The 24592-nt window shown below is 42.0% G+C and overlaps 2 protein-coding genes across 2 annotated transcripts; both read left to right on the top strand.

The window, feature by feature from the left end:
* The first annotated feature begins 3303 nt into the window (after positions 1–3303).
* LOC106850827 (heterochromatin-associated protein MENT-like) lies at positions 3304–15240 on the top strand. The gene is made up of 8 exons (XM_014872433.2): positions 3304–3374; positions 4724–4899; positions 5910–5996; positions 7547–7684; positions 9603–9720; positions 11003–11145; positions 13207–13374; positions 14234–15240. The coding sequence occupies exons 2-8, from the start codon at positions 4732–4734 to the stop codon at positions 14633–14635; spliced, it is 1224 nt and encodes a 407-aa protein (XP_014727919.2). The 5' UTR covers positions 3304–3374; positions 4724–4731; the 3' UTR covers positions 14636–15240.
* A 53-nt stretch (positions 15241–15293) lies between these two features.
* Positions 15294–24574, top strand: LOC148225308 (serpin B6-like). Its single transcript, XM_088170198.1, has 8 exons — positions 15294–15680; positions 17818–17928; positions 18307–18484; positions 19391–19528; positions 20140–20257; positions 20496–20638; positions 22210–22377; positions 23296–24574. Exons 3-8 carry the CDS (start codon positions 18317–18319, stop codon positions 23698–23700), a joined length of 1140 nt encoding a protein of 379 aa, XP_088026324.1. The 5' UTR covers positions 15294–15680; positions 17818–17928; positions 18307–18316; the 3' UTR covers positions 23701–24574.
* The last annotated feature ends 18 nt before the right edge of the window (positions 24575–24592 follow it).

The following is a 24592-nucleotide window of genomic DNA, read 5'->3' as shown; positions in this document are numbered from 1 at the left end:
GCATTTCGGTCAGTTCATCACCTGGGGTTTTCTTCTGCTGCTCAGGAAGAAGAGTCCTTTCCCTTCTACACTGTGGGGTCCCTCCCAGGGAGACAGTCCTCAATGAACTTCTCCAGCATGGGTCCATTCTCACAAGCAGCAGTCCTCCCAAAACTGCTGTGGTGTGGGTCCCTCTTCTACAGGGTGCAGGCCCCCAAGGACAGGCTGCTCCACCCTGGAAGCAGCACCCCTCTGTCCACTGGGTCTCTCACTGGATCACAGCCTGCTCCAGGCATCCACCTGCTCCAGCATGGACACCTCCCCCACGGGCTGTGGGTGGATCTCTGCATCCCCCATGGACCCCCATGGGTGTAGGGACACAGCTGCTTCACCGTGATCTTACTACAGCCTCCAGAGGAACCTCGGCTCCAGTGCCTGGAGCACCTCCTCCCCTGACCTTGGTGTCTCCACGTTGCCTCCCTCACATGTTCTCACCTCCTCCTCTTCTCTGGTAAAAAAAACAAACGAACAAACTTGTGTGCACTTGGTTTTAATTTTCTTCTTCAATTTGTTATCACAGAGGTGTTATCAGCATCTCTAATTGGCCCAGCCCTGGTCAGCAACATGTCCATCTTCAAAGCTATCAGGGATTGGCTCTGCTGGACATGGTGGAAGCTTCTGGCAGCTTTTCACAGAAGCAGCCTCCGTGGCCTCCCCACAAGCAAAAACCAGGCTCTGCAAAACTCATGGGAACCTCTGAGAAGAGCCTGGTTCCTTTGTTACATCCTATAAGGCATTAGTCAAATAACAGGTGCAACATGACTGCATTTCCAAATAACTGCTTTCAAGAAGCCTTGCGTTTGTTCTGCATCATCAAAATTTGCAACTTCAGGCCCATTAGCGCCTCTTTGAAAAGTCACAGTAACTTTGAAAACTAAAGAAAGAAGTACTTACTGGAAACTGATAAAGTAAGCCTCAATGTAAACATGTTGTAAGCATGGACTGCTTGTCACTTAATGATTCCATCCTTGTCAAAATGCAACATATTAACCATGCTTTCAGTTTATTCCACAATGAAAGATGAAGATTTCATGTTCCAGTACCAATCTCAGATTCATGAAATAATCCCTGGCACCTCTATGGTAGACAGACTTCATGAAAAGCAGAAATTATAGGTTACACTACTAAGGCCAAGAAAACTTACAGTGTTGGTATACTATTAGCATACAAGACAAGGACATATAAAACCCCACTGCTTTCTAACTGCAATGCAAATGCATCCATATTTTAGAAGTTTTATTTTGCTACCAGAAACAGGCACAAGAAATCTCCTTTTCATGTGTTATTTTTAGTCCTATCTTTAGCGTTCTATTGCAACATATGTGATACTTGGACTCTTTCTTCCCAGGGAACATAGCTGAAGAGGATTTTTTTTCAGAGTAAAAATCCATAATTATTAGTAGCAATAACTGCAAGAGAGCTCATCTTCAACAGATGCCCAAAAGGCCTACTCAGAGTGGATCATTTCTAAAGTACAGGTATAGGAATATAGTAATCATTCAGGCAGAGCAATACAACCTCCCTGCTGAACCAGATAGGAATGAAAGATGGCTTCAAAAAAGACCAAGTTTCTTCATCAGCATACCAGAGGAAAATGACTTTCCAAAAACATTTTTATGACCATTTGCCAAAGGACAATCCACCTGAAGTCAATAGGTCAGGTGTTGTGACGCAGCAAAACCTTGTTTTAACCATTCTGTCTGCATCAATTCACTATTTTCTCTTGCTGTTTACATCTGGCACTACAACACCAAAAGCACTTTTTTGGCTAACCTGTTCCCTTCTGTAACTCCAACGCCTCTTACCAAACAGGATCTTGCAGCAGCTAGTATATACCACAAAGAGTGTCTACACAGTTTGGGAACCCTTTCTACATTTTCCTGTATTTTTGGCCAATCTTTGTAACTTGTAGTACCACTAACTGCCTGGGTGTTTTTCTTCTATGAATTTATCTAAAAAACAAACAACAGCAGAAACATTTCTTCAGCTCATAAGTAAATATAACAATGCCCAATACCTTTCCAAAGCAAGGAAATAAGATGAACATTCAAGGCACAAAAACTGCACTAAAAAGGTACAAAGAAAGACAGGCACACATATCGCCCTTGAAACCTTGCATGGCATATGCAGCAGTCAGATTTTAAATGTATAGAAGCACTAAAACAATCCTTGTTCAAAACACAAACTTCATACTGATGCTTTTTCCATATAGGTTGAGAGCACACAGGTGATTTGTTTACTCTGCACATGCCATACTGGTGGTCAGGGGTCATTCTTTACTAAGGTTGAATATAGCAGAAATCAGATAATGATCACAAATGAAATTTATCAATACAACTTAATCTGAGTTACATAGATTAGGATCAGAATTACACTGGTTTAAAGTAAAACAGTTGTGCACATCTTACACCTTTGATGATACCTAGTTTTACACATTCTCCTGTTTCTGCTCCCTTGTGTTACACAGTATTTCAGTAAAACAAATCATTACAAGCAGAGCTTCCAAGCAGCTTTGCAGCTTTTGCTGGATGATTCAAACTCCTTAAATCCATCAGAGAGGGATAATAAGCTCAGTACAATGCAGGGCCTGTAGGTATCTAAAGAACCTTCAGTGACTTTGCTAGAGGCAGAAGTCTTTCAAAACAACATCCACCAGTTCAGATGAGTTCAGCATTCATTCTTATTTCATCATTTATTTTACAAAGGTGACTGTGTAAAACACCTTCTGAACTTCCTTTGTGATCTGTTTTCTGAAACAGAGGAACAAAAATGCAAAATATCCTGGTACAAAATAAGAGCTTTATGTAACCTGAGGTCTACAACTATTCAGATGATTCCTCTCTCAAATTTCACCACAGGGTGAATGAGATTAACAGTCTATTTCAATATTTCCTTTCAGTCGTAGCTTTGAGATCAGTTTCTATTAATTTCCCCAGATGGTAGAATATAAAGAAAAGGAGGCAGCAAAATTACTTCAGCATATCTGTCAGCAATCCAGTGTGGTTGAATTATTTTCTGCAATTCCTACTTTTTTGTGGGCCAAACTCCAAGGTTGTGGAGGACACCTGTAGGGAACTGGAATACTGGCCTTCACGCTCTAGGACATAATCCAGCAACAGTGACCTTGAATTGAGGAGACTGCTAAGTTCTGAAAGCAGGTGATAGAGAGCACAACTAGGAATAAATGAGGGAGCATGCACATTTAATACCAGAAGAGGATGTAGATAAGGGAGGTGCAAATATTTCTACATTTCCAAAAGTAGTCATTGCCCCACAGACGGCCACAGACCCTGACTGAAGGCAGATCTTAACTCTTTTCTCTCTCAGGATTTCAGGTAATTAGATATTCATATGAAAATAACAAGCTTTTATTTGTAAGTTTTAAAAATTAATTTAAAATTCTTTGGAACTGAGTGGTTAAATGATAGCACAAAATCAGGGGAAAGGAGTGCTTATTTTTTGCTATCAAGTGCAGCCCTTAGGAAACCCTGTGCCAAGGCACAGTGGACAGAATGCAAACCAGGGTTGGGCAAAACCTACAGCTTTGCAGGGCAGAAAGTTTCCTGACCTGTAGGATGGCTTAATCACCAGGGAGTATCAGCACCTCCAGGAACAGCAGTAAGATATGTGATTTGAAGGACCTAAAACTACTTAGGTAAGAGCTAGGCTGCATAGCATTCACGTCTGAAGCACCCCTAGGAATGCTTCAAAGCTGTTGTAGAGCCCTAGGAAGCTTTAAAAACAGAACTTGAGGACCTCAGAGGCTCTAGGCATCCCTGACACTTCATGGGAGCAGCTTGCTTTGAGGACTGCAGTTTTTGATTTAACCACACAAATTGTGGGTGAAGATGGATTTACACGCTCAGTTGCTGTTGTTGATCTAATGCTTACATTTAATTTAATGTCTTCTTACACTGATTTTACCAAACATCTTATTAGTCTTTGTGCTGAGGAAGACAAGGAAAACTTCTGAGTTGGTCCTAATATTTGTCAAGGTATTAGATGGACCAAAAAAAAAATCCTTTCTTCTGGACCCAAGTATAGAAAATCAATTTAATCCTGGGGTTGTGGTTATTTGTTTTCTTTGTTTTTGCCCTGTAAAAACATACTTAAGAAAAGAAGTAGAAGAAGGATGGAAAATATGCAAGATAAACCAGCAGGAAACCAGAGAAAATTTGTTGCTGTTTAAAAGAGGAACTGTTTGGGGTTGTATGCAAGACAAACAAATTTTCTTGAAAAACAGAAATTAGCAAATCCAGCTACAGTTTCCAAATACGGGTTTGCCTATACCAAGAATGTGTAATAACCTGTATCTCTCTGGTATCCCTCAGGATATATGTAGTGAATCACCTGAACTCAGCTTTTTTTTCAGCAGAAAATAATACTAGCACAGGAAGTTTAAACAAATAGAAAAAAGCCCAAAGCACAGGGAGAAATTATTCTCAACTGATAAAAAACAAATAAACCTGGTAGGACACTGAAAGTGATGAGGAAGGAAAAAAAAATAATGCAGGTCTTAGAAAGACAGCTACTAGCTGACTGTATTTGGTCTGTGCAGTATTTTACCCAGGGATATCTTCAACTGTTTTTGAGAAGTGCAGGCAATCTCCCACTGGCAGCTTTGTATTTTTTAAAAATAGTGAAGAAGCAATCACCACCTCTCTCTGACGCTCATTTGTCTCAGGTGTACCAATGGAACCTCTCTCAGTGTCAACCAACAGCTTCACTCTGGATCTTTACAAAAAGCTGAATGAAACTTCCAAAGGCCAAAACATTTTCTTTTCTCCTTGGAGTATTGCAACTGCCCTTGCCATGGTCCACCTGGGTGCAAAAGGTGACACCGCAACCCAGATGGCTGAGGTAAGCTCTGAAATTAGCCATGTACCACCTTACAGGGGGTGCTACCTAAATTGCATTGTTATTCTACCTATGGAGAACAGCAAGGAACAACATGGGAGGACAGTGATCTGCAATATTGACAGCATGAGTGGGGCTCTTCCATATCAACACTATGGCAGGTCACTTCCACTTTATTTCCAAGATCTCTACTCTTCAACCCTACATTTAGCTTACACTTAAGAGTTCACAGAGCATTGCAAGTTGTCTACATTAGAGACTACTGTTGGTCTTGCTTGGAGCTCTCCATTCCATTTTAACCACCCTCTAAACAGAATAATGAAGCAAATACAGTGCTCAAAAAGTAATGAGGAGACCTTTATAAAAAAAATTAATACAGCACTACAGTATGCTAGAAAAAAGGAAATCTGGAGATAATCTCTTGAGCAAGATATCCCTGCTTCTATACCTCAGCTGGTTGTGGCAGCAGTGTATTTGCTTTCTCATACTGCATACAGAAGTTGCAAGCTCTCCTGAACACGTGTCTGGCTGCACAGGAGAGGCACAAATCTTTGTGAGCTAATTAGTCCATAAAAATGATAAATCTTCCATGAATAATAGAGATATGCGAGTATTGAAAATATCAGAGTCATAGAATACACTGAATTGTAAGGGACCTGTAAGGATTGTTAATTCCAACTCCAGGTCCTGTGCAGGACGCCACAAGAGTCACACCATGTGCCTGAGAGTGTTGTCCAAACACTTCTTGAACTCTGTCCAGTTTGGTGCTGTGGCTACCTCCCTGCAGAACCTATTCCAGTCACAATATTATTAAATCAGTCCATGTGGCTAAAATCTATATAGTAATGATACAGTTACAGAGACTTGATCAAGAGTAAGGTCTTGTCCTCCTTAACTTCAACAGACTATCATTGGCCATGGCTGGTGAATTACCATAGAAACTAAGATACTTATAACCCTTGGGAGTATTAATCTCAAGCTGTGTTTACAAACATTTATCATCTTCCTCACAGGTTCTTCATTTTAACCGGACTGCAAGAGAAGAAGGTCCATCTGAGACAACAAGGCCTTCTCCAGGAAGACCAAAGAAAAGAAAGATGGTATTTATTACAACAAAAGACTGAGTTAAAAAATCTGAGAATGAGATAGTCCAATACAACCACTGCTTTAGGCTTTTAACATCTGCTTGTTTTCAGTCTATTATCTACTATCTCAGTTCAGTAAGAACTATATATACAGAAAGAGTGAACAAGCAGGTAATATGGCTGTAAAACTAATTAATTCAGTCTTTCAAAAGCAGAACTGAGACACTAACAGCATTTTGATTGGCCATAATACTGTCTCACTTGGTTTTAGCTAGGCTGTGGAAATATCAAAAAAACATTGGTCCTAATATGCTTTGGACAATTCCATTCCTTACCACCTTCAGGTTGGTTGGGGTTTTTTTTTTCCTGGAGAAATAACTACTGCATTCACACCTGACTCCAGCCCTACCCAGTAAAGTCCTTTCCTCCTTTTGTATGCACAAACTTCAGGCAGACAAAATTCCCCTTTAAGATGATGTGTGTTGACTCAACCTTGCTCATCTGCTCCCCAGATACTTGCCAGCAGGAGAAGGGCCTGGATCTTTTTCAACAAATGAACTCCCTAATCACTGAAAAGTATTAAACTCAAACAAGCCATGTTTTTTTTCAGCATAGAAACTAAAAGACAGCTGAAAGAAATTAAAGTAGACTAACTTCAAATAAAAGCAGCAAGGGATCATTCTCTCCTTTGATGGGGTGAGATGGTTCTTCAAGATGAATCACTGCACTCACATTAATTTTAGCAACTCACTGACTTCATAAATTGTAGCAAAGTCTGTCTAATCTTTTCCTTCAGGTGTTTCTCCCTATTGCCTCTGTTCCCATCCCACTGAACAACTTAGCTTCTGCTATCCTGTGTCCTCTGGCTACGGAATTCTTTCCTAGGGGTCCTTCCTATCAGCCCACATCTCAGCATGAGTGAGAAAAGAGCATAGCAAGAAATGACAGACAAGTCACGCTGAGTCAGTGGCAGAAACTCTTGGTGTCTCATGTGCAGGGCACAGTACATGACATGGGGGAGGACACTGCATCCAGGCAGCTGGTGGGGAGCAGGTAGCAGCTCATTCCTACATTTACAAAGCAACAGCTGGCAAGAAACCTTATCCTCCTGGAAACCATTAACACTGACACCCAGAACAAGTTCTCTCCAAAATCTAAACAGTAACAGAAAACACCCACATGAAACAGGGAAAATTTGAATAGTTGGTAAGTCTGTGCCCTGGCATTTGTTTCTGTGAGGGTAGAACACCTCAAAAGCTGCCAGGCTGCATTGATGGATCCTTGTGAAACTGAAACTAAAGCCTGAAAATGACAAAAATAAGGAGACTCAGCTTCCTTGATGTACCATCAGGTAATGCCCCCAAATGCATACAAAGCACTAAAGAAAAATGGGTTTTTACATGTTGAGCAATGATTTATCCAGTTATACACAATGCTGCAAACATGCAAAAAACAGTTGCATTCCCTGAAACTCCTTTTTAATTAAAACAACATGAACAATTTAAATAAACATAGCAGGTGCAACAGAAAAAAAATGTCCATATTAATTGGTGTCTCTTTCCAAGGATCCTGAGAACGAGGGAGCAGAAAACATCCACTCTGCCTTCAAAAAGCTCCTGTCTGACATCAACAAACGCAGAAGCACTTACTTGCTGAAGAGTGCCAACAGATTGTATGAAGAAAAGACCTACCCATTATTGCCTGTGAGTTGAACATCTTTATTGATAATCACTCTTAATGTCTCTGTCAATATTCTCAAGTAAAGATGATTAAAAAAAATTCCAAATGGTAGCACTGGAGTTTGAGTGAGAACACTAGCCTTAAAAGGCTAGTCTCAGACAGGGAAGTGGTCCATCTGTTTTCAGCAGTGAGCAATAATAGGCAAGCCTATGAGAATACTCTGTAGTGATTCTTCTCCAGAATCTGCTGTGGCTGCCAACTGATCTGCAGCTCAAGGACTTCTTGAACTAAAAGGCATGTCTGCTTAAGACCATGATGAGCTGTTGCTTCAGGACTTTGCACACTTGTCTTTTGAATCTACTTCAGCTCTCAGCACCGGGATTTCCACAGCTGAGCTACACACCACAGGATGCCCCTGTGCTTTTTGAACTTGCTGCCTGTTTGGCATCACTGTTGGTTCATTTCTGTTCTGAAGGACACTTCTCCACATCTCTGGTCACCCTCAGGCCCCCATGTCTGTATCTTTTATACTGTAGCATTTCTGAGACTGGGGAGGCTGCAGCTGCATTGCAACTCAGAGAGTGGACATGCTATAGTATTACAAAGTGCCTTTATAGAAATTGCTCTTTTGTCGCCTACTTTTTTCTTCCTAGTTCTTAAATTTTTATTTGCATTTTTGGCCATGATTAGGAAGATTTTTTTCATGCATCTGCCCATTACAGCTCCAGTACCTCATTCCTAAACCATAACAACCACTTTCTATATCTTACACTTTACTGGATCACCTCTAAGTATGTTAATATATATTTTAATGTACACATCTAGGCTTTTGTTTTACAGAAAAAAATACTGTAGCACAGATGCCAGTACACATACCCCTGTGGTATTCCAGCAGTAATAACTCTTCATTGTGAATTTTTTCCTCCTACTCTTGGTTTCCAGTTTTTTAAACAATTTATACCTATCTCTGTAGGCCTATGGATGCTCAGCCTTTGGTGAGAAGTCCTACAAAACATGTTTCTGTAACCCAAAAAGACTGTAATGACATGGCCCTTTTACCTATATGCTTACGAGAACCTTCAGGAAACTCCAACAGATTTGTTACTTGGGATTTCCCATTACAAATTGTTGTTGACACTCCTCCAATAAGTCACATTAACCCATACACCCACTGTATTCATTTGCCTCACACCGACTCATGAGTTTGTAATTACCTGTATCGTTGAAATCTTTTTAAAACCGATGTTGTATTAATCATCTTCCAGGTCCGTGGAAGGGGGTTTTAAATGAGATTACTGTTCTCTGATTTTGGAATTTGTTTGGTTTCCTAAGAAATCAGCAATTTGTCCTTCTGAATATGTGTTGCTCATTTTCTCCATAATACCATTTACATTTGCTTTACAGAGAATCAAGGGAATTTCCATAAATGATTTCACAGCAGATAGCCATGGGAACATTAATTCTGTTTTTCTGCCATGACTTTATTCTACCAGAACATTTCTTTTATTGTCCTCACAAATTTTTGGCAGGTTCCTCACCTCTGATGCAAACTAAAACCCTCCATTCAATTTTATATGACCCTATTCTTCCATTTTGTACATTAATTCAGAAAGCAGGAAAAAAGAAATTATACAAAAATGTCATTTTGAGAAATTAAAAAAAAGTAAAGCTTTCATGGATATTTCAAAATTAAAGTTTTCCACCTTTGACGTCAAACACAAAAATCTGAAGTCTCAGTTTTCTTGAGACTGCAGTTTGATCAGTCCTTACTTAAAATTTAGAATGGAATGTATCAGACCTTATTATAAAGGTTACTGCACATAAACCAAGTTTTCTTAAATTACGCATTACTAGATTGTATATGTTAAACTGATTATTACTAGCATTTTTATAACTCAAGTTTAACTAAAAAAGCACACATTCTTTAATTCTATCTTTCAGGAGTTCTTACAACTCATTACAAGCTACTACAATGCAAAGCCACAAGCTGTAAACTTTAAGAGAGCTGCAGAACAAGTCAGAGCACAGATCAATTCATGGGTAGAAAACAAAACTGAGAGTAAGTATCACTCTGATGGCTTTTTTCTTGTCTAACTTTCAAACAGTTTGTATTTCCACACTTACTGCTCTTACAGCCAAAGATCCATAAAAGGTGGAAACTCAGGGCAGGGAGGTGATGAGCAAAGTACACCTAAATAGTCTAAAGAATGCCTCTCTCCAGCCTAACTGCTGTTCCATACAAGGTCCATCCCTCAATTCTTTATGCTGTCTGAAGGATTGATGTTCGAAGGGATGCACAGGTAGGTACTGTATGGCTACACAGTAATTAATGAGGGTTTTACTTCTGCACTCTTCAGCTGCTTGCAACCAACTTCACAGGACAATCCAAGCTATTCCGCTTTATGCATTTTCCAGTGCCATTTACTACCAAAACTCCAATAAATATAATTTCAAAAAGAACAGAGAATTCATAGAACTGTTCAGGTTGGTAGGGACCTTGAGGATCATCTCATTCCAATCCCCTTGCCACAGACAGGGACATCTTCCACTAGACCAGGTTGCTCAAAGCCCCATCCAACCTGGCCTTGAACACTTCAAAGGATGGAGTGTCACAGTTAAGTCAAGATGGACAGGGCTGGTACCCTTTAACTGGCATTCCTACCAGTCCTTTATTCACAAACTCTACATGCCTTTTTTTACAGGCCTTTCTCTCTGACTCGTTCTTTCATAGGCCTCTCTCTGATAACTCTGACTCCTTCTCTCATTGGCAGCTTCCCACAGTACTGATTCCTTTTCTTACCGGCAGTTCCACATAGCTCTGACCCCTTCTTTCATTCTGCATAACTGCCTCACCCCAAGCTGTCCCTTTCCCAGCCACCTAACCCTTACTGTCCCTCACACGAGCACACATCCCTTACCTGCTCACAGCACAGCCAGCAGCCTCCTGCTCTTACTGCAGCAGCCTCTGGGTCTCCAGCTCCAAGTGCCTGGAACTACAGCCAGAGAACCCAGCCCTTTATATCCCCCGACTGACTGGGCAGGCACAGGTGCTTCCACTCCTTGGTAACCAGTACAGCTGCAAGTCATTGGGGAAGATTGCCTCCTGCACTGTCCTTTCAGCCCGGCTCTCCGCAATGGGGCATCCACAATTTTTCTGGACAAAGGATATAAAGATATTTCAAAAGTCATTTTTACCATATGTACAACGTAAAAATGTACAGTAAAAAAAATTCCCCAAAGTAAACATTTTTGAAAGAGAGGTAGGCACAGACAAGGAACAATTAAAATTGGCATGTTATGCAGTCACACTGGAATAACAATCACTTTGTCTGATTTTAAAGGGAAAATACAGAGTCTGCTGCCTGCAGGATCTCTGCACTCTCGCACTGTGTTGGTCTTAGTAAATGCCATTTATTTCAAAGGAAAGTGGGAAAAGAAATTTCTGGAGAAAAATACTTCTGAGATGCCCTTCAGAATAAGCAAGGTAAATTCTTTGTCGATATGCCGGTTGTTGTACGTCAATATGTCTATTACTGAGGAGAAAATACTTCACCTGTATTTCATATGCCACTGCAACACTACTTATAGCTGAGAAAGTGGTATTAACTCAGGGAGAATACTAACTGTGAAAATAACCTAGCATTGTCTTATTTATGCCTATCCATGAAAACTGGATTTTTAATTTAAAACTCCTCAGTATCAAAACACTTGGGAACTGTTAAAGTTAATAATAAAAAAAAAAAGTAAGCTAAGCAAGTTAAGGAAAGTAGATTAAGGACAAAAAGAAATTTCTCTAAGTACGATTTTCAAATGGGACCAGGTTGCTTTTGAGAGCAATGTTTACACACCTAGAACTCACTTCTGTTATTGGGACCCTGAGATCATGGGATCTCATCCAGCTGTTCTTCCCAAATGGACCCTGGGTGTTACATCAAACCTCACAGGGAATTTTCACAGGGTTTGTCATTTTAGTTGAGTGTGTGAGGGTGATCTGTTCAGATGATCTATTCATAAAGCTAACAGTATTTAAATGATCATGCACTGACGATTCCCAGTAGCTGACTGCACACATATTTATAGACTGTGTCAAAAGCAAGCAAAACTTTTTGTCAATGGAAACAAACATTTTGTTTGACATAGATTAAGGGTGCAAATACCTTTTGTATGCCAGACAATGTGAAACAATTGATGTGACTGTGTACCCGAAACCTATTACACTACGTGTGCAGTTTCAGGATCCGTCACAGCAGTTGGTTGTGGTGGGTGACCTTGGCCAGCCACCAGGCACCCACCAAGACTCCCTATCACTGCCCCTTGTGAACAGGATAGAGGGAGAAAAATAGGATGAAGAGGTCACGGGTCAGGGAAAGAACAGGGAGAGCATTTACCAATTGCCATCACAGGAAGAACAGGCACAGCTTCAAGAAATTAATTTATTGCCAATTCTCAGAGTAAGTTAGTGAGAAGTAAATGAAACATAAAGTACCTCCCCCCCACTCCTCCCTTCCTCCCAGGATCAGCTTCACTCATGACTCACCTGTGCCCCAAAGCAGTGCAGGGGACTGGGACTGGGCTAATGTTGTAGTCAGCTCATTGCATGTTGTCTCTACAGCTCCCTCCTCCTCCTCACCCTTTTCCTCTGCTCAAGTGTGAGATCCTATCCATAGGATAAAATCCTTCACATCCAATGTGGGTCCTTCCCATGGTCTGCAGTTTTTCAAGAACTGCTCCATTGTGAGTCCACTGCGGGGTCAGAGATGATGCCAGAAAATCTTCTCCTGAGAGGGCTGTTCTCACAGCATCACAGGTCCTGCTAGGAGCCTGCTCCAGCATGGGTTCTCCATGGGTTACAGGGTGGATATTTGCACCACCATTGTCTTCACCATGGGCTGCAGGGGAATCTCATCTCCAGGGCCTGGAGCACCTTCTCCCCTTCCTTCCTTGCTGACCTAGGTGTCTTCAGGGCAGTTTGTCCCACATCCTCTCACTCGGCTCTCCCAGCTGCTTTTCTGCAGCAGTTTTTACACTTTCTTAAATATGCAATCACAGAGGCACTACCAATGTGACTGGCTCAGATTTGGACAGTAGCGGGTCTGTCTTGGAGCCAGCTGAAACTGGCTCTGCCTGACAGAGGCATCTTCTGATGTGTCCTTACAGAAGCCATCCCTGCAGCTTCCCCACTACCATGCAAATCAAATACACTGGTGCCAGAGAGGGTTTAATTCACAGGGTGAACAGTAAGGCCTGTAAAGAGAGTTTATCAACCTCCTCCTGCAAAGGAGTTATCAAAGCTAACTCCTTTATTTTATATTTAGAAATACATTACATGGGATTGAGTTAGTAGGTATTTAGATTGTGTGTTTATGCAATTTTTTATAAAGACCTCAAAGATATTGAAAAGGGGGTGTATGTGATACGGTCTAAAGAAAAAGGTCCTGGGTATCCAGATGCTGCTGAATCTTGTACTTGTTTTCAGTTCAACGAAGCAAGTAAATTTTATCACTTTTAATGTGTAAGGTAATTTTTATGTCTGAATTTTTTCCAGACCAAGACTAAACCAGTACAGATGATGTTTTTGAAAGACACATTTTTCATACTCCGTGAAACCACCTTGAAATTCAGAATCATTGAGCTGCCATATGTAAAAAATGAACTCAGCATGTTCATTCTCCTACCTGATGACATCAATGATAACACTACTGGCCTGGAGCTGGTAAAGCTGACCTACTGTTGTATTACATACACTATGAAACAGTAACAGAAACAGATGAAAAGAATGAGGAAGAATAAATCAAAATCACAGCAGAATAGCTCTGATTTGCTCATACCTTGTTTCAGAAACTGTAACAGCATGATTTTCAGCTTAGGATTCAGAACATGTGGTAACATTGCAAACATAGTACATCTAAAACCTATGTCCACACAACTGTCTTAAGACTATTTTATATGCTTTTTCCTATTGCCACAATAGCACAGGAAAAGCAAGGATCACCTCTGAATCACCATGCTGTTATCTTCTCCTGAGGGCTGTATTAATTCATTTTTATGTCATTTTCAGCCTGGATTTCCAGCTGATAGTTTGTGGTGAGGTTTCTCAAACTAGGTGCTGACTACTATCTTGATCCAGAAGGTGTCAACAGCAACTCATGAATATGCCAGGATCAGTTTCAGATTCTACACAGAGCAGAGCAAATATTTTTATTTGTACCTCAGTTCCCATGCTTCCCATTTATTTATCACAACTAAGAGAAAATTTATCCACATACACACCTATTATTATTGTTATAAGTAACACATTGCAAAAAAAATCAACGTTCTTCACACCAGAGAAAAAAATGATAAACTACTCTCAGGCTTCAGGCCCACACTTCGCCACCTTTAAGAAAATAAATAGGGATATAAGTTACTCAGCACTTTGTAGGATCATGTCCTCTAAATATGATGCGCGTTCCATCTGTTGTCTGTGCTGGTAGTTGGGTCTTGTTTTACATGTTCTTGATGAGCATTAAGACTGTGCACGTCTTGTCTCTGTCCTTCACATTCCAAATGTTTCCTTCCTCGACTCATTGCAGGTGGAAAGAGAGCTGACATATGAGAAATTGGCTGAATGGACCAAATCAGACAATATGATGAAAGCTGAAGTGGATCTGTACCTGCCCAAGTTGAAAGTGGAAAAGAATTATGACCTTAAATCTCCTCTGAGCAGCATGGGGATAAGAAATGCTTTTGACCCAGGTCAGGCTGATTTCACAGGGATGTCAGTGAAGAAGGATCTTTTCATCTCACAAGTCATTCACAAAGCTTTTGTGGAAGTCAATGAAGAAGGTACCGAGGCAGCAGCTGCCACAGGTGTCTTGATGATGAGATCAAGAGTCCCAACAATGACTTTCAAGGCTGACCACCCTTTTCTTTACTTCATCAGACACAACAAATCACAAACCATCCTCTTCTTCGGCAGGTTTTGCTCACCCTAGTCAGTGAACCCTTGAGCTGCAAAGCAGGAGACTCTTGCTTGCTAGCACAGAGGCAAACCCCACACCTGAAGCTCTCTGCAACTGGGGGGGTGGGACTTGAACCTCTTCTTCATCAGACCACATACCCTGGCGCCTGAGGCATAGCTCCTCCAATGCCTCCTTCCTAAGCTGAAGGGACAACCACGGCATTGCCATTGGGGAGTGTGCGATGCCTTGCACCGACAGAGCAATCCTGGCTGCCATTCGGATCAGGCCTTACCACTATAAGCTACGGCATTTCTACCTCTCCCACTCACAGCACTGCACACAAGTATATTTTGCCAAAGGCTTTCTACTCACCCTCTTAAGGAGGGCTGCTTACCCTGATGTGGTCCTAGCATGTACTCCCAGCCTGCAGCAATCAGACCCAACTCCTGCTTTTCAGCCCTAGACCAAGCTCTTGAGTTATTACTGGAGGCAAATCCTCCCAATCTTCACCCTGTGGCCATCCGCTTGCTTTCCTTCCACATCTCAGCTGCAAGTCTTCATCAGCTCCCAATAACCCTCATGTGGCTACACAGGTTCCTTTCAACAGAATTTAAAATAAATAAATAAGTTTTAAAATACACCTCTCTAAATGCTATTTGCCTCACTCAGACCCTCAGGAATGCGAGGAAGGGTTAAGCCCGTACCTTGTCTGGCTAGAGCAGCAGCTCAATTTGGCTCAAAGCAATCCTAGCTTCAGAAATAAGTAATAGTAACTGAAGACGCCTCAGGGACCGGGGGTGTTTTCTGTCAGCTCTGCCACGAGAGGGAGGCAGAGGCGAACAAACACGGGCCGTGACCGGCGGAGCTGCGAGGGGAGGGGAGGGGAGGGGCGGCTGCCAGAACTCCCTGAGGCGGGGGGGCCGCCATTTTACCGGGAGGGGCAGCGGCGCCTGCCCGTTCCCGGCGGCCAAGGGTGAAGCGCCTCAGCCTCTGGCTAGATCCCGGGAGGGGCCGGGCTCCCGTCCCTTCCCTCTGCCCGGCTGCGCTTCCGGGAGCAGGGAGCGCGGCGGCCGGCAGGGTGAGTGCGGCGGCTGCGTTGCTCTGGCTGCTGCTGCGTTGTCCTGAAGGTTTTCTACGGGAAGCCTGTGCCTGTGTTTTTAAGGGTTGTCTTGTTTGGCGCGGTTTTTTAAGAAGTAGAGCTGAATGGCGTTGCTTTTACTGTATTTTGTCTTTTCTTTCTTCCCTCTTTCGTGACATTCCCTATAAACACCGCTGGTTCTTGGCGGCTGGAGCGCTTCCTGTGGCAGCGCCGGGGGCACCGCGGAAATGCACGGGCGAGACGTCCCTGCCCGGCCAAACCCAGGGCGGGGGCGGAAAGGAGCTTTTCGCTCCAGGCAGGGCCGAACCTCTGCCTGTTTGTGCCTCAGCTTGCTGGGACAGTGTCAGACTCCTCCCTGCCCCTCCCCGCCCCTGCCGAGGCACAGGGGTCAGGAGCTGGGCAGCAGCAGCGGGGTCATGTCGTTCCCTGCGCCCCTGAGGGGCGTGCGATGCTGAGAGCCACCAGGAGCTGTCCGCGCTCTTGCCCTGCAAGTGTTTTATCATTGCTCCCAACTCTCCAAATCCTAAATGAAGCCTTTTCCCTCAAGGAAGCCTGCTTTGATTGAGTGGGTGGGAAAAGGGGTTGTCTGTGTCACAGACAGCTTTGTTCGTGGAGATGGACATGGCCTGGTGCTCTTTGCCCTGGGTTCCGTCTGGGGCTGACTTTGAAAGAGTCAGCTTGAGACTCCTCTGATGTAGCTGATACATGGGGAAGTATTCTTTGCTGAACACTGATCCACGTCGTAGTTTTGGTGGGAAGAAAGTTTATGTCTTGGGCCACGGGCTGGAAGAGAGCTGCACCCTGCTCTGGTTTCTCCATGGCGAGCCCCTGCAGTGGCTGTCTGCTTATTGATCTACACACAGCCTTTCTGTCCATAAAGACTCCACTGCTGAGAATATACGCTTCCAATTCAGAGTGGTAGGAGTACAAAACTTCTGCACAAGTGTCTCACTGCTGACCTGCTGACCATGGGGAGAGCAGAGTGAGGAATGAGTTGCTGTAGGCAAACCCTTTGACTGCTGAGGGCTTTGCAACAGTTTACAATTGACTGACAAATACGTACTTGTATCATGAGGTTTTTTTGTTCCTTAAAGTATGGTCATTATGTATGGTCTCCAAAACTGTGGGTTCTACATTGTACTTTATCTCTGATGAGAAGGGTGTCTGTAGTTCTGTTGCTACTCATAAGCTGCAGAGAAAGTGTAATTGACTGTGCAGATGTAATTCCTAGCCTTGTGTCCCAGCTATTGAATAATATTTATGATTTGGTTAAATGCCCCTGATTTACAAGCAGGCAAATAGTGCCAGTTGCGTCCTTTTGTCTGTAAATTCTTGCCTGTTGTGAAAGTTCTACAGACACTTTCAAGAAAATAATTGCTTGCTGCTGTCACTATTCCGGTGTAATTTTGACCCAGAGATCAAAGAAACCTTACTGCTAGCAATCTGCAGATACTGGGACAGTAGGAAAATTCTGGGCTTCATTGTAACCAATGTGAACACTATGTGTCTCCTCTCTGTGCAGTGCATAAATTGCTCATTCAAACGCAATTGGAGGATTGTTTCCATCTAAGCATGCTTGTTCTTTGGTTGAATTTTTTTTAAGTTATAGGAGAAGAGAAATAGGATAAAATTGCCACTGTTGATTAGTAAAGCTGCTAGCAAGGAATTTTCTTGGGTGGAAAAGCATGCATGTGGAAACTTGCTCATTTCAACACTCTGCCTAAGATAATGAATCAGTAGTATGAATTAGGTGGTGGTTTTGTATTTGGTAGCAACAAGTCAACACTAGGCCCTGCCTAAAGGGAAGAACAAAACACAGAGATAATAAAAGCTATCTTATGATTACTTATGATACTTATCTGTGGTTAACTCAGTGTTCTGGTGCTTATTACTCATTTAATAGGTGTGGTGTTTAATCTCAGATTCACTACCTATAGCAGATGTATATAGAGTATGACAGGTGCTGAGTTTATGACGGTGTGCGTTCCTGAGTTGCAGGCAATAAAATGAAACTAAAATGGACTTTGATTTTTTTTCCCTTGTAATACAGCAGCAAATTGCAGTCACCTGTCATGCTGGCGATAAATTTTTTTCTTTCCTTTTTTTATTGTGCAAGCCAAGTCATTCTGCCGACGCCTCCCAGCCTTGCTGGCAAATTTAAATCCCAGCGTATACACACGTAGAAGCAAGCTGCAGTTACCACTGAGGGTCTGTTGACTTACAGAAGGTAAGAGTTGGAAATTCTACTGTTCTGATGTCTGACTCTGGCTCTGGTTGCCCTAAAAAGGCAGGTTTTTTTCTGTGTGAAGTCAAGAGAAACTTGTTTCAGGAAGTCCTCAACAAATTGCTGCTGTGCCTGATCACCTCAAAAGATGTCAGGCCACGTAGGTTAGGGATTGAAATCCAGTAGCAGACTCAAAATTGCTGAAATAATTCAAATGTGTAGGATGGGATCTCAGGTGCTTGTGGCACCAAATCCATCTCCAGTGAGGAGATCATTTTCCTACCTTTGCTGCCCAGTTTACACTGGGAAGTGTAGAAGGTAGAAATAACTTTTTGTATTCAAATGAAGAGCTCCATTCGTGTTCTGTGTTTTATGTGCCAGGCTTGGAAGCATGGAAAGCCTCTGTGCAGCAAACACCACTTTTGCACTGGACCTGTTAAGAAAGCTGTGTGAGAAGAAAAGTGGTCAGAATGTGTTCTTTTCACCATTTAGTATTTCTTCTGCTTTGTCTATGGTTTTGCTGGGTTCAAGAGGTAGCACTGAAGCCCAGATACTAAAGGTAGGACCAAATAAAGTTAGTGGATGGCATTTGATTTGACTACATGTGCAAGAGATGTGTCTTACAGTCTGTGACATGCCCTTGTGCTGAACTCTGATTGTCACTATGGTGTGAGAGAGAAGAGCTCTTCCTCTGGTGTGTGTGTGTAAGGGGAATGAATTTTCATTGCTTCTGAAGGGGGAGATTTCTTCATTATGCAATGAAGAGTTTCCTGTTTTTTTCTTTCTGTGCTATTTTTTGTGGTTTTAAGACAGGTATTCTTTAATATGTAGCTGAAAATTATGTTTGTTTTTTCTCTTTTTTTTTTTTTTTTTTTTTGTTGGCTTGATCAGTCTCTAGCTACATAAAATAACGTCTTCTGCTTCCTTGTTTGGGCCTAATATCAGACAATATATGTTTTCAAAATGTGGCCAGACAAATAAAAAAAGAAATCTACAGTAGCTGGATGTGAAACTCTTAGCATGGTTTACACTTCTTTGTTTTCAACTTGCTCAGGTAGCAGATAGTACTTGGCATGTTTTTTACATATGACCTGACAATATTAAGTGCAGAATCAGTCATTTAGGTTTGGATGTTTGTTTTTTGCAGAGTGGGAGAGGAGTAAAAACCCGTTTGTTTTTTTTTTTTTTTAACATTTACTATTAATAAAAGTTTCTCAAAAATTTGTGCTGTTGCCATAGTTGGAGATAGATTTTGAGTATCTGGACACAGTCTTGGACTATGGGCTGTAGACGTCTCTGCTTAGACAGAGCTTTGTAGAATATTGTCCCCACTGGTTCCTTCCCACCTGAGGCATTCTATGATCCTGTAGCACTTGGCTTAATGGAATGAAATCCAGGACTGATGACTCTGCTGCTCCTTAAGTTATTATTTGTACAAGCACTGAGGATGTTGATCTTTGTGCAGGTGCTTTCTCTGAACAACGCTCAGGATGCTCACAATGGGTATCAGTCCCTTCTCGCTGAAATTAATGATCCAAACACCAAATACATCCTGAGAACTGCGAACCGGCTCTATGGAGAAAAGACATTTGAGTTTCTTGCAGTAAGTAGCCATTAAATTTGAGACATTTCTTAGGATAATGCACTTGCTACCTCTTTCTCCTGGAGGTGAATGCGAGGCTTTAGTGTTTGCCTTCCAACCTTTGTGTGCTGAGAGCCAGGAGTGCAATTAATTCTGACAGAGCCTGGTGTCTGAACTTGATGGAGAATCTCCTTCAAATAAACTGTGATCTGAATATGGCAAAGCAGGATAAAATCCATCAGTCTCTACACTTGAGGCTTCTGTGATCCTTTCATATATTTGGCTGTGGAACAAATGCTTGATGCATCTCCTAGCAAAAGTCTGATAAGCAAACATAAAAAATAATATGATATGTCCCTGAAGCATAAAATAAAAACAAGAAAAAAATAGCTATATGATTTTCAATGAATTTATGTAATGTTTGTGTTACACTGCATAAGCCATTTGACTTAATTCCTGGTTCAAAGAAGTGGTAAATATCCTAGTACAAACTTGTAAGCTGGAACTTCAACGGCTCTATATGAAGATAGGGGAGAAAAGCAGGCAGATTTCCTTGGGAATTGCAAGAATCATCTGTGACGGAATGAGAGTAAAATCTTGTGCTGAAAATGTTTTGTGAATGTCCCTGTTAGTCATTTATAGAGTCGAGTCAGAAATCCTACCATGCTGGCCTAGAACAGATGGACTTCCTGCATGCTTGGGAGGATTCCAGGAAACAAATCAATGGCTGGGTAGAGGAAAGGACTGAAGGTGAGTGCTTTGCCCAGTGCCCAGTTGTGTTTAATGGCAGCCATGGTTTGGGTAAACATCTACTTCAGGATGTAGGATAGTGAATTTAAACCCCTGAAATTTAGAGGTGTTGCTGTGTCTGGTACATAATTCTCTATTGTGTATGAAATGTGGAGTAGATACTCTCTTGGATAGTATTAGATGTAATTATATCCATGTCAACCTATTTATTTATGGGTGTATTCCTTGTATCCTAAAGGTAAAATTCAGAACCTGTTGGCAGAGGGGATTCTGAATTCTCTGACCAGACTTGTGTTGGTGAATGCCATCTATTTCAAAGGCAACTGGGAAGAGCAGTTCAACAAACAGAGTACCACAGAAAGGCCATTCCAAATTAATAAGGTATGATGTGCTAGAATGCTGACAACACACTGTTAGGTGGATGTTGTCTGAAATGTCTGAAATGACCACCTTGAAGAAGAAACTAAACTTTTCAAGCAGGGTTGCATTGGGTAGGCAGTATGAGATTCTTTATGCCCCCTCCCTTTCATATGAACACCCTTTCTGGGTTTCTCTGAACTTTCACATAATTACTAGAACCTTTCATATAGCACAAAGACAGGTGTGAAAACTTCTTAAGTCATTGCTTTCTTGTTGCATTTCTGCCTGTGAGCCAATCCAAAATAATTGGAAAAGAAATATCCTCTGAAGAACTGTGTTCTCTGCAGTCTTGTTTTTAGAAGTAGATCAGTGCTCTTGAGGAAGACTTGGCCCTGGCATGGGCAGCCATGGCTGCCCCTCAGGATCCCCTGCAGCTCTGGGTTGGCCTCCAGAAGTTTTTATACAAGAAATGGTAATTTGCCTTCCTAAACTCACGTGCTTGAAACAACCATTGTGGAAAATTGAAGGCCTCATGCCTGTCTGGATACTGTCCCTCCCCGCAGTGGTGAAATAAATCTAAGACCACTTTTAAGTGCCACTAGCACTTTTAAATAAGAGAGTGTTACTGCTCACCCCATACTCTCTACAAGAGCACTTCAGAGACTGGTGGGCTGACTCAGTTCCTGACATCTTGTCCTCATTGAAAAATTGGAAAACTGAGGTGTAAGCTGAAATCTTAAGCTTGTTTTTTTTCATTCTCTTCAGTAACAAAGAACCACTTCGACATCCCAGGAACCATTCCAACATCCTGTGAAATTATTTCTATGACTCCTGCACTTCTTATGAGTCACTGGATGATTTTCTATTGCTGTGTGGCTTTTCTTTTGTTTATCAATCCTTTTTATGCGTCATTGCTGACTGCAAAAAAATTTCTGTCTGGGCATTATTCCAATGTGCATTACTTTAATGACAAAAAGCTACTTGTATGACAATCTCATGAAGGAAAGGGAGAAAGCAATGAAACTGAGAAGAAGGAAAATAATGATGTAAACTATAGTAACTGATGCTCCATGTGAAAATGGTATAAGATAGCAGATAATGAAAATGACAATAAATTCTCTCCCCTTCTTACAATCCTTACGACTTTTAAGATTTAAAAATAATACTCAAACTTTCTTGATAGTTTTAGTATATACATTTTTAAATATTTTAAGTCTTTGTTATAGTGTTTGGAACCACATGGACTAAAAATACATGCATTGAAGTTATTTATTCATTTATAGTGAAGAACCATGCCCCTGCTGGTTGCTAGCTCATTTTAGTGTTTGTCCCTAGTTCTTAAGTGAAAAAAAGGGTAAGGATACATATTTGCCTTAAAGGAATCTTCTCAGACATTTCTACATTAGTAAATAAAATTAAATCTCAGGATTTTTAGCTATTTACAAAGGACAGTGTGATGTCTCTGCTCTGTGGTATGGCATCAGTTCACTTTGGTCATATCCTAAAAGGCCCTGAGTAACTTGCTGCCTGTTTGGTTGCTTGAGAATAGTAGGATAGCTCTGCCCTAACTGTTGACATCTCTTGATTTCTAGAATGAAACCAGACCTGTGCAGATGATGTTCAAGGAGGCAAATTTTAACATGACCTACATTGGGGACTTCCAGACCAAAATCCTTGAGCTGCCCTATGTGGGTAATGAACTGAGCATGATCATCTTGCTCCCTGATGCAATCCAGGATGGATCCACAGGCTTGGAAAGGGTGAGTTGTTGAGCTGAGTGCAAGGACAGGCTGAGCCCTTCCAGGGAAGAAAGTCTGATATTGCACAGAGACGTGCAGTTCAGTTCCAGAGCAATGGCGTTGCTGGTGCTCAAGGCCAGCAGAAATGTTCTTTTCCTCCCTGTCCCCAAAGTGACCGTGCCCTGTGCCAGTGCTGCTCAGGCTGTGTGCTGCTCCCTTAGGCAGAGGCTCTGGAGGAAGAGCAGGCCGTGCTCAGGGGCAGAGGGCAGCTGTATGGTGATGATGGAATGTGGAGAGGGGGATTTTGGGTGGGCTCTTTGGAAGTCCTGTGGCTTGTCCTGATGATCTTGTGTGCTGAGCAGCTGGCAGGTGGTGTGTGGCTCACTGCCTGGAAAGAGGCTCACAGGAAAGGGCAGGATCTCTTTTGTGGTGAGGGTAGCATACAAATTTGGGCTCTTTGGTGCTCCGGACAAGGAGTTTATTAATAAAAGTTTTCTACGACTGACTGCAAAGGGCCTTTGTGATCCCAGTGTTTCCACCATGCTGCTGACTGATATAAAGGATGAACCTTTGGACAAGAGATAGAAAAACTGGGTTTGGGTTCTTTGGTTCTTTTTAGCTGTTCTTCTGTATCTTTCTTTCCCTTAGGTAAAAATTTTAAAAATGGTGAACAATTTAACATTGTTCTGTAGAAGTAAACTTTACATGGAGAGGACTGGTCTCTATTGTACCTACCTAAAAAACACTTGGTAATGATCTTGTTGGGGGCAGTATTCTCAAGTGACAGGTATAACTTGCAGTGTTCATTGAGACATATTAACCAGGTTTAAAAAAATGCCTTTTATGCTGAATGTAAACATACCCCATGATCAGTTCTTTAACTTGTGTAACAATAAATCGATTCCATTGTATATAACTAAATTTAGAATTTTTCTTTAGCTGGAAAGAGAACTTACATATGAGAAGCTAATAGATTGGATCAATCCTGAAATGATGGACTCTACAAAGGTGAGAGTGTCTTTACCCAGATTTAAATTGGAAGAAAATTATGATCTGAAGCCCATTCTGAGCAGCATGGGAATGCCTGATGCATTTGAGCAAAGGAAGGCAGACTTCTCAGGAATCTCATCTGGCAACGAGCTGGTGCTCTCTGAAGTGGTTCACAAGTCCTTTGTGGAAGTCAATGAAGAAGGCACTGAAGCAGCAGCTGCCACGGCTGCAGTGATGATGATGCGCTGTGCACTGAGAGTTCCGGATTTCACTGCTGATCATCCCTTCCTCTTCTTCATCCGGCACAACAAAACTCGCAGCATTTTGTTCTGTGGCAGATTTTGCTCTCCCTAAGTAGGAGATGTCTAGGCAGCATAGGTGCCATCACACAATAAATTTACATTTCCCAAGAACAAGGTGACTCCTTTTGCACTAATTGTCTCTTTCAGTGGTGCCTGAACCCCCTTGTGTAGTCTTGTTCATGGGCTTGGCAGAAATAACAGAGCTGCTTAGACAAACAGAGCACGTGCCATGTCCAAGCCATCCTCCACCTGGGTGCAGAGATCTGCAGGTTCTTGCTGACACAAGAACCATGCCACTTGCTCTGTGAGTGCTGCTTCTGCTTGACTTCACTTCTGGTGTGCAGCCGGCAGAGTCAGGCAGGGACTGCCCATGAGAAAGGAGAAGTTACTTTTGCTTGTGACAAGGCTGGAGCACATTTGTAGCTGCCTTGCCCTTTTACCTTCCAGTCTCATCCATTTAGTGCCTGGATACATTGCCTGGAGCTGAAAGGAGTTTATGGCAGCCTGTTCCATGTTTTGCTGAGCATCCTTTGTAGATGTGTGTCTTTGGCTGGTAAGTGGAGAAGTACTTAGGGAAGAATGGAAACCAAAGTATGCTTTTGTGCCAGATGTCCCTGTGTAGTATCTGTGGGGTGAGTGCCTTTGTTTCATCAGCCCAGGACACCTGGGTTTATTCCCTGTCACCTGGTTCTGGTCCTTTATCGGAGAATATAACTGAAGGGCACATGGCACCTATGTAGTATTTAAAAGACAAAGCCTTGATTTGTTTTATTTTTCTGCTACTGTTATATGTTAATTCTATTAGTATTTTCTTAGGCACCATAGTTTACCTACATAATACCAAAGAGACAGCTACAACAGCTTTTCTTACAGTAGGATGTGTTTTGTGGATCCCTTTCCTGGAATAATAAAAGAAGTGTAATGGCTGCATGGGTCTTTTTGTC

This window comes from Sturnus vulgaris, chromosome 1 (genome assembly GCF_052056855.1).
Source record: "Sturnus vulgaris isolate bStuVul1 chromosome 1, bStuVul1.hap1, whole genome shotgun sequence".
Taxonomy (NCBI): Eukaryota; Metazoa; Chordata; class Aves; order Passeriformes; family Sturnidae; genus Sturnus; species Sturnus vulgaris.
The sequence above is the reverse complement of the archived record's forward strand: the minus strand, read 5'-3'. Positions and strand labels throughout refer to the sequence as shown.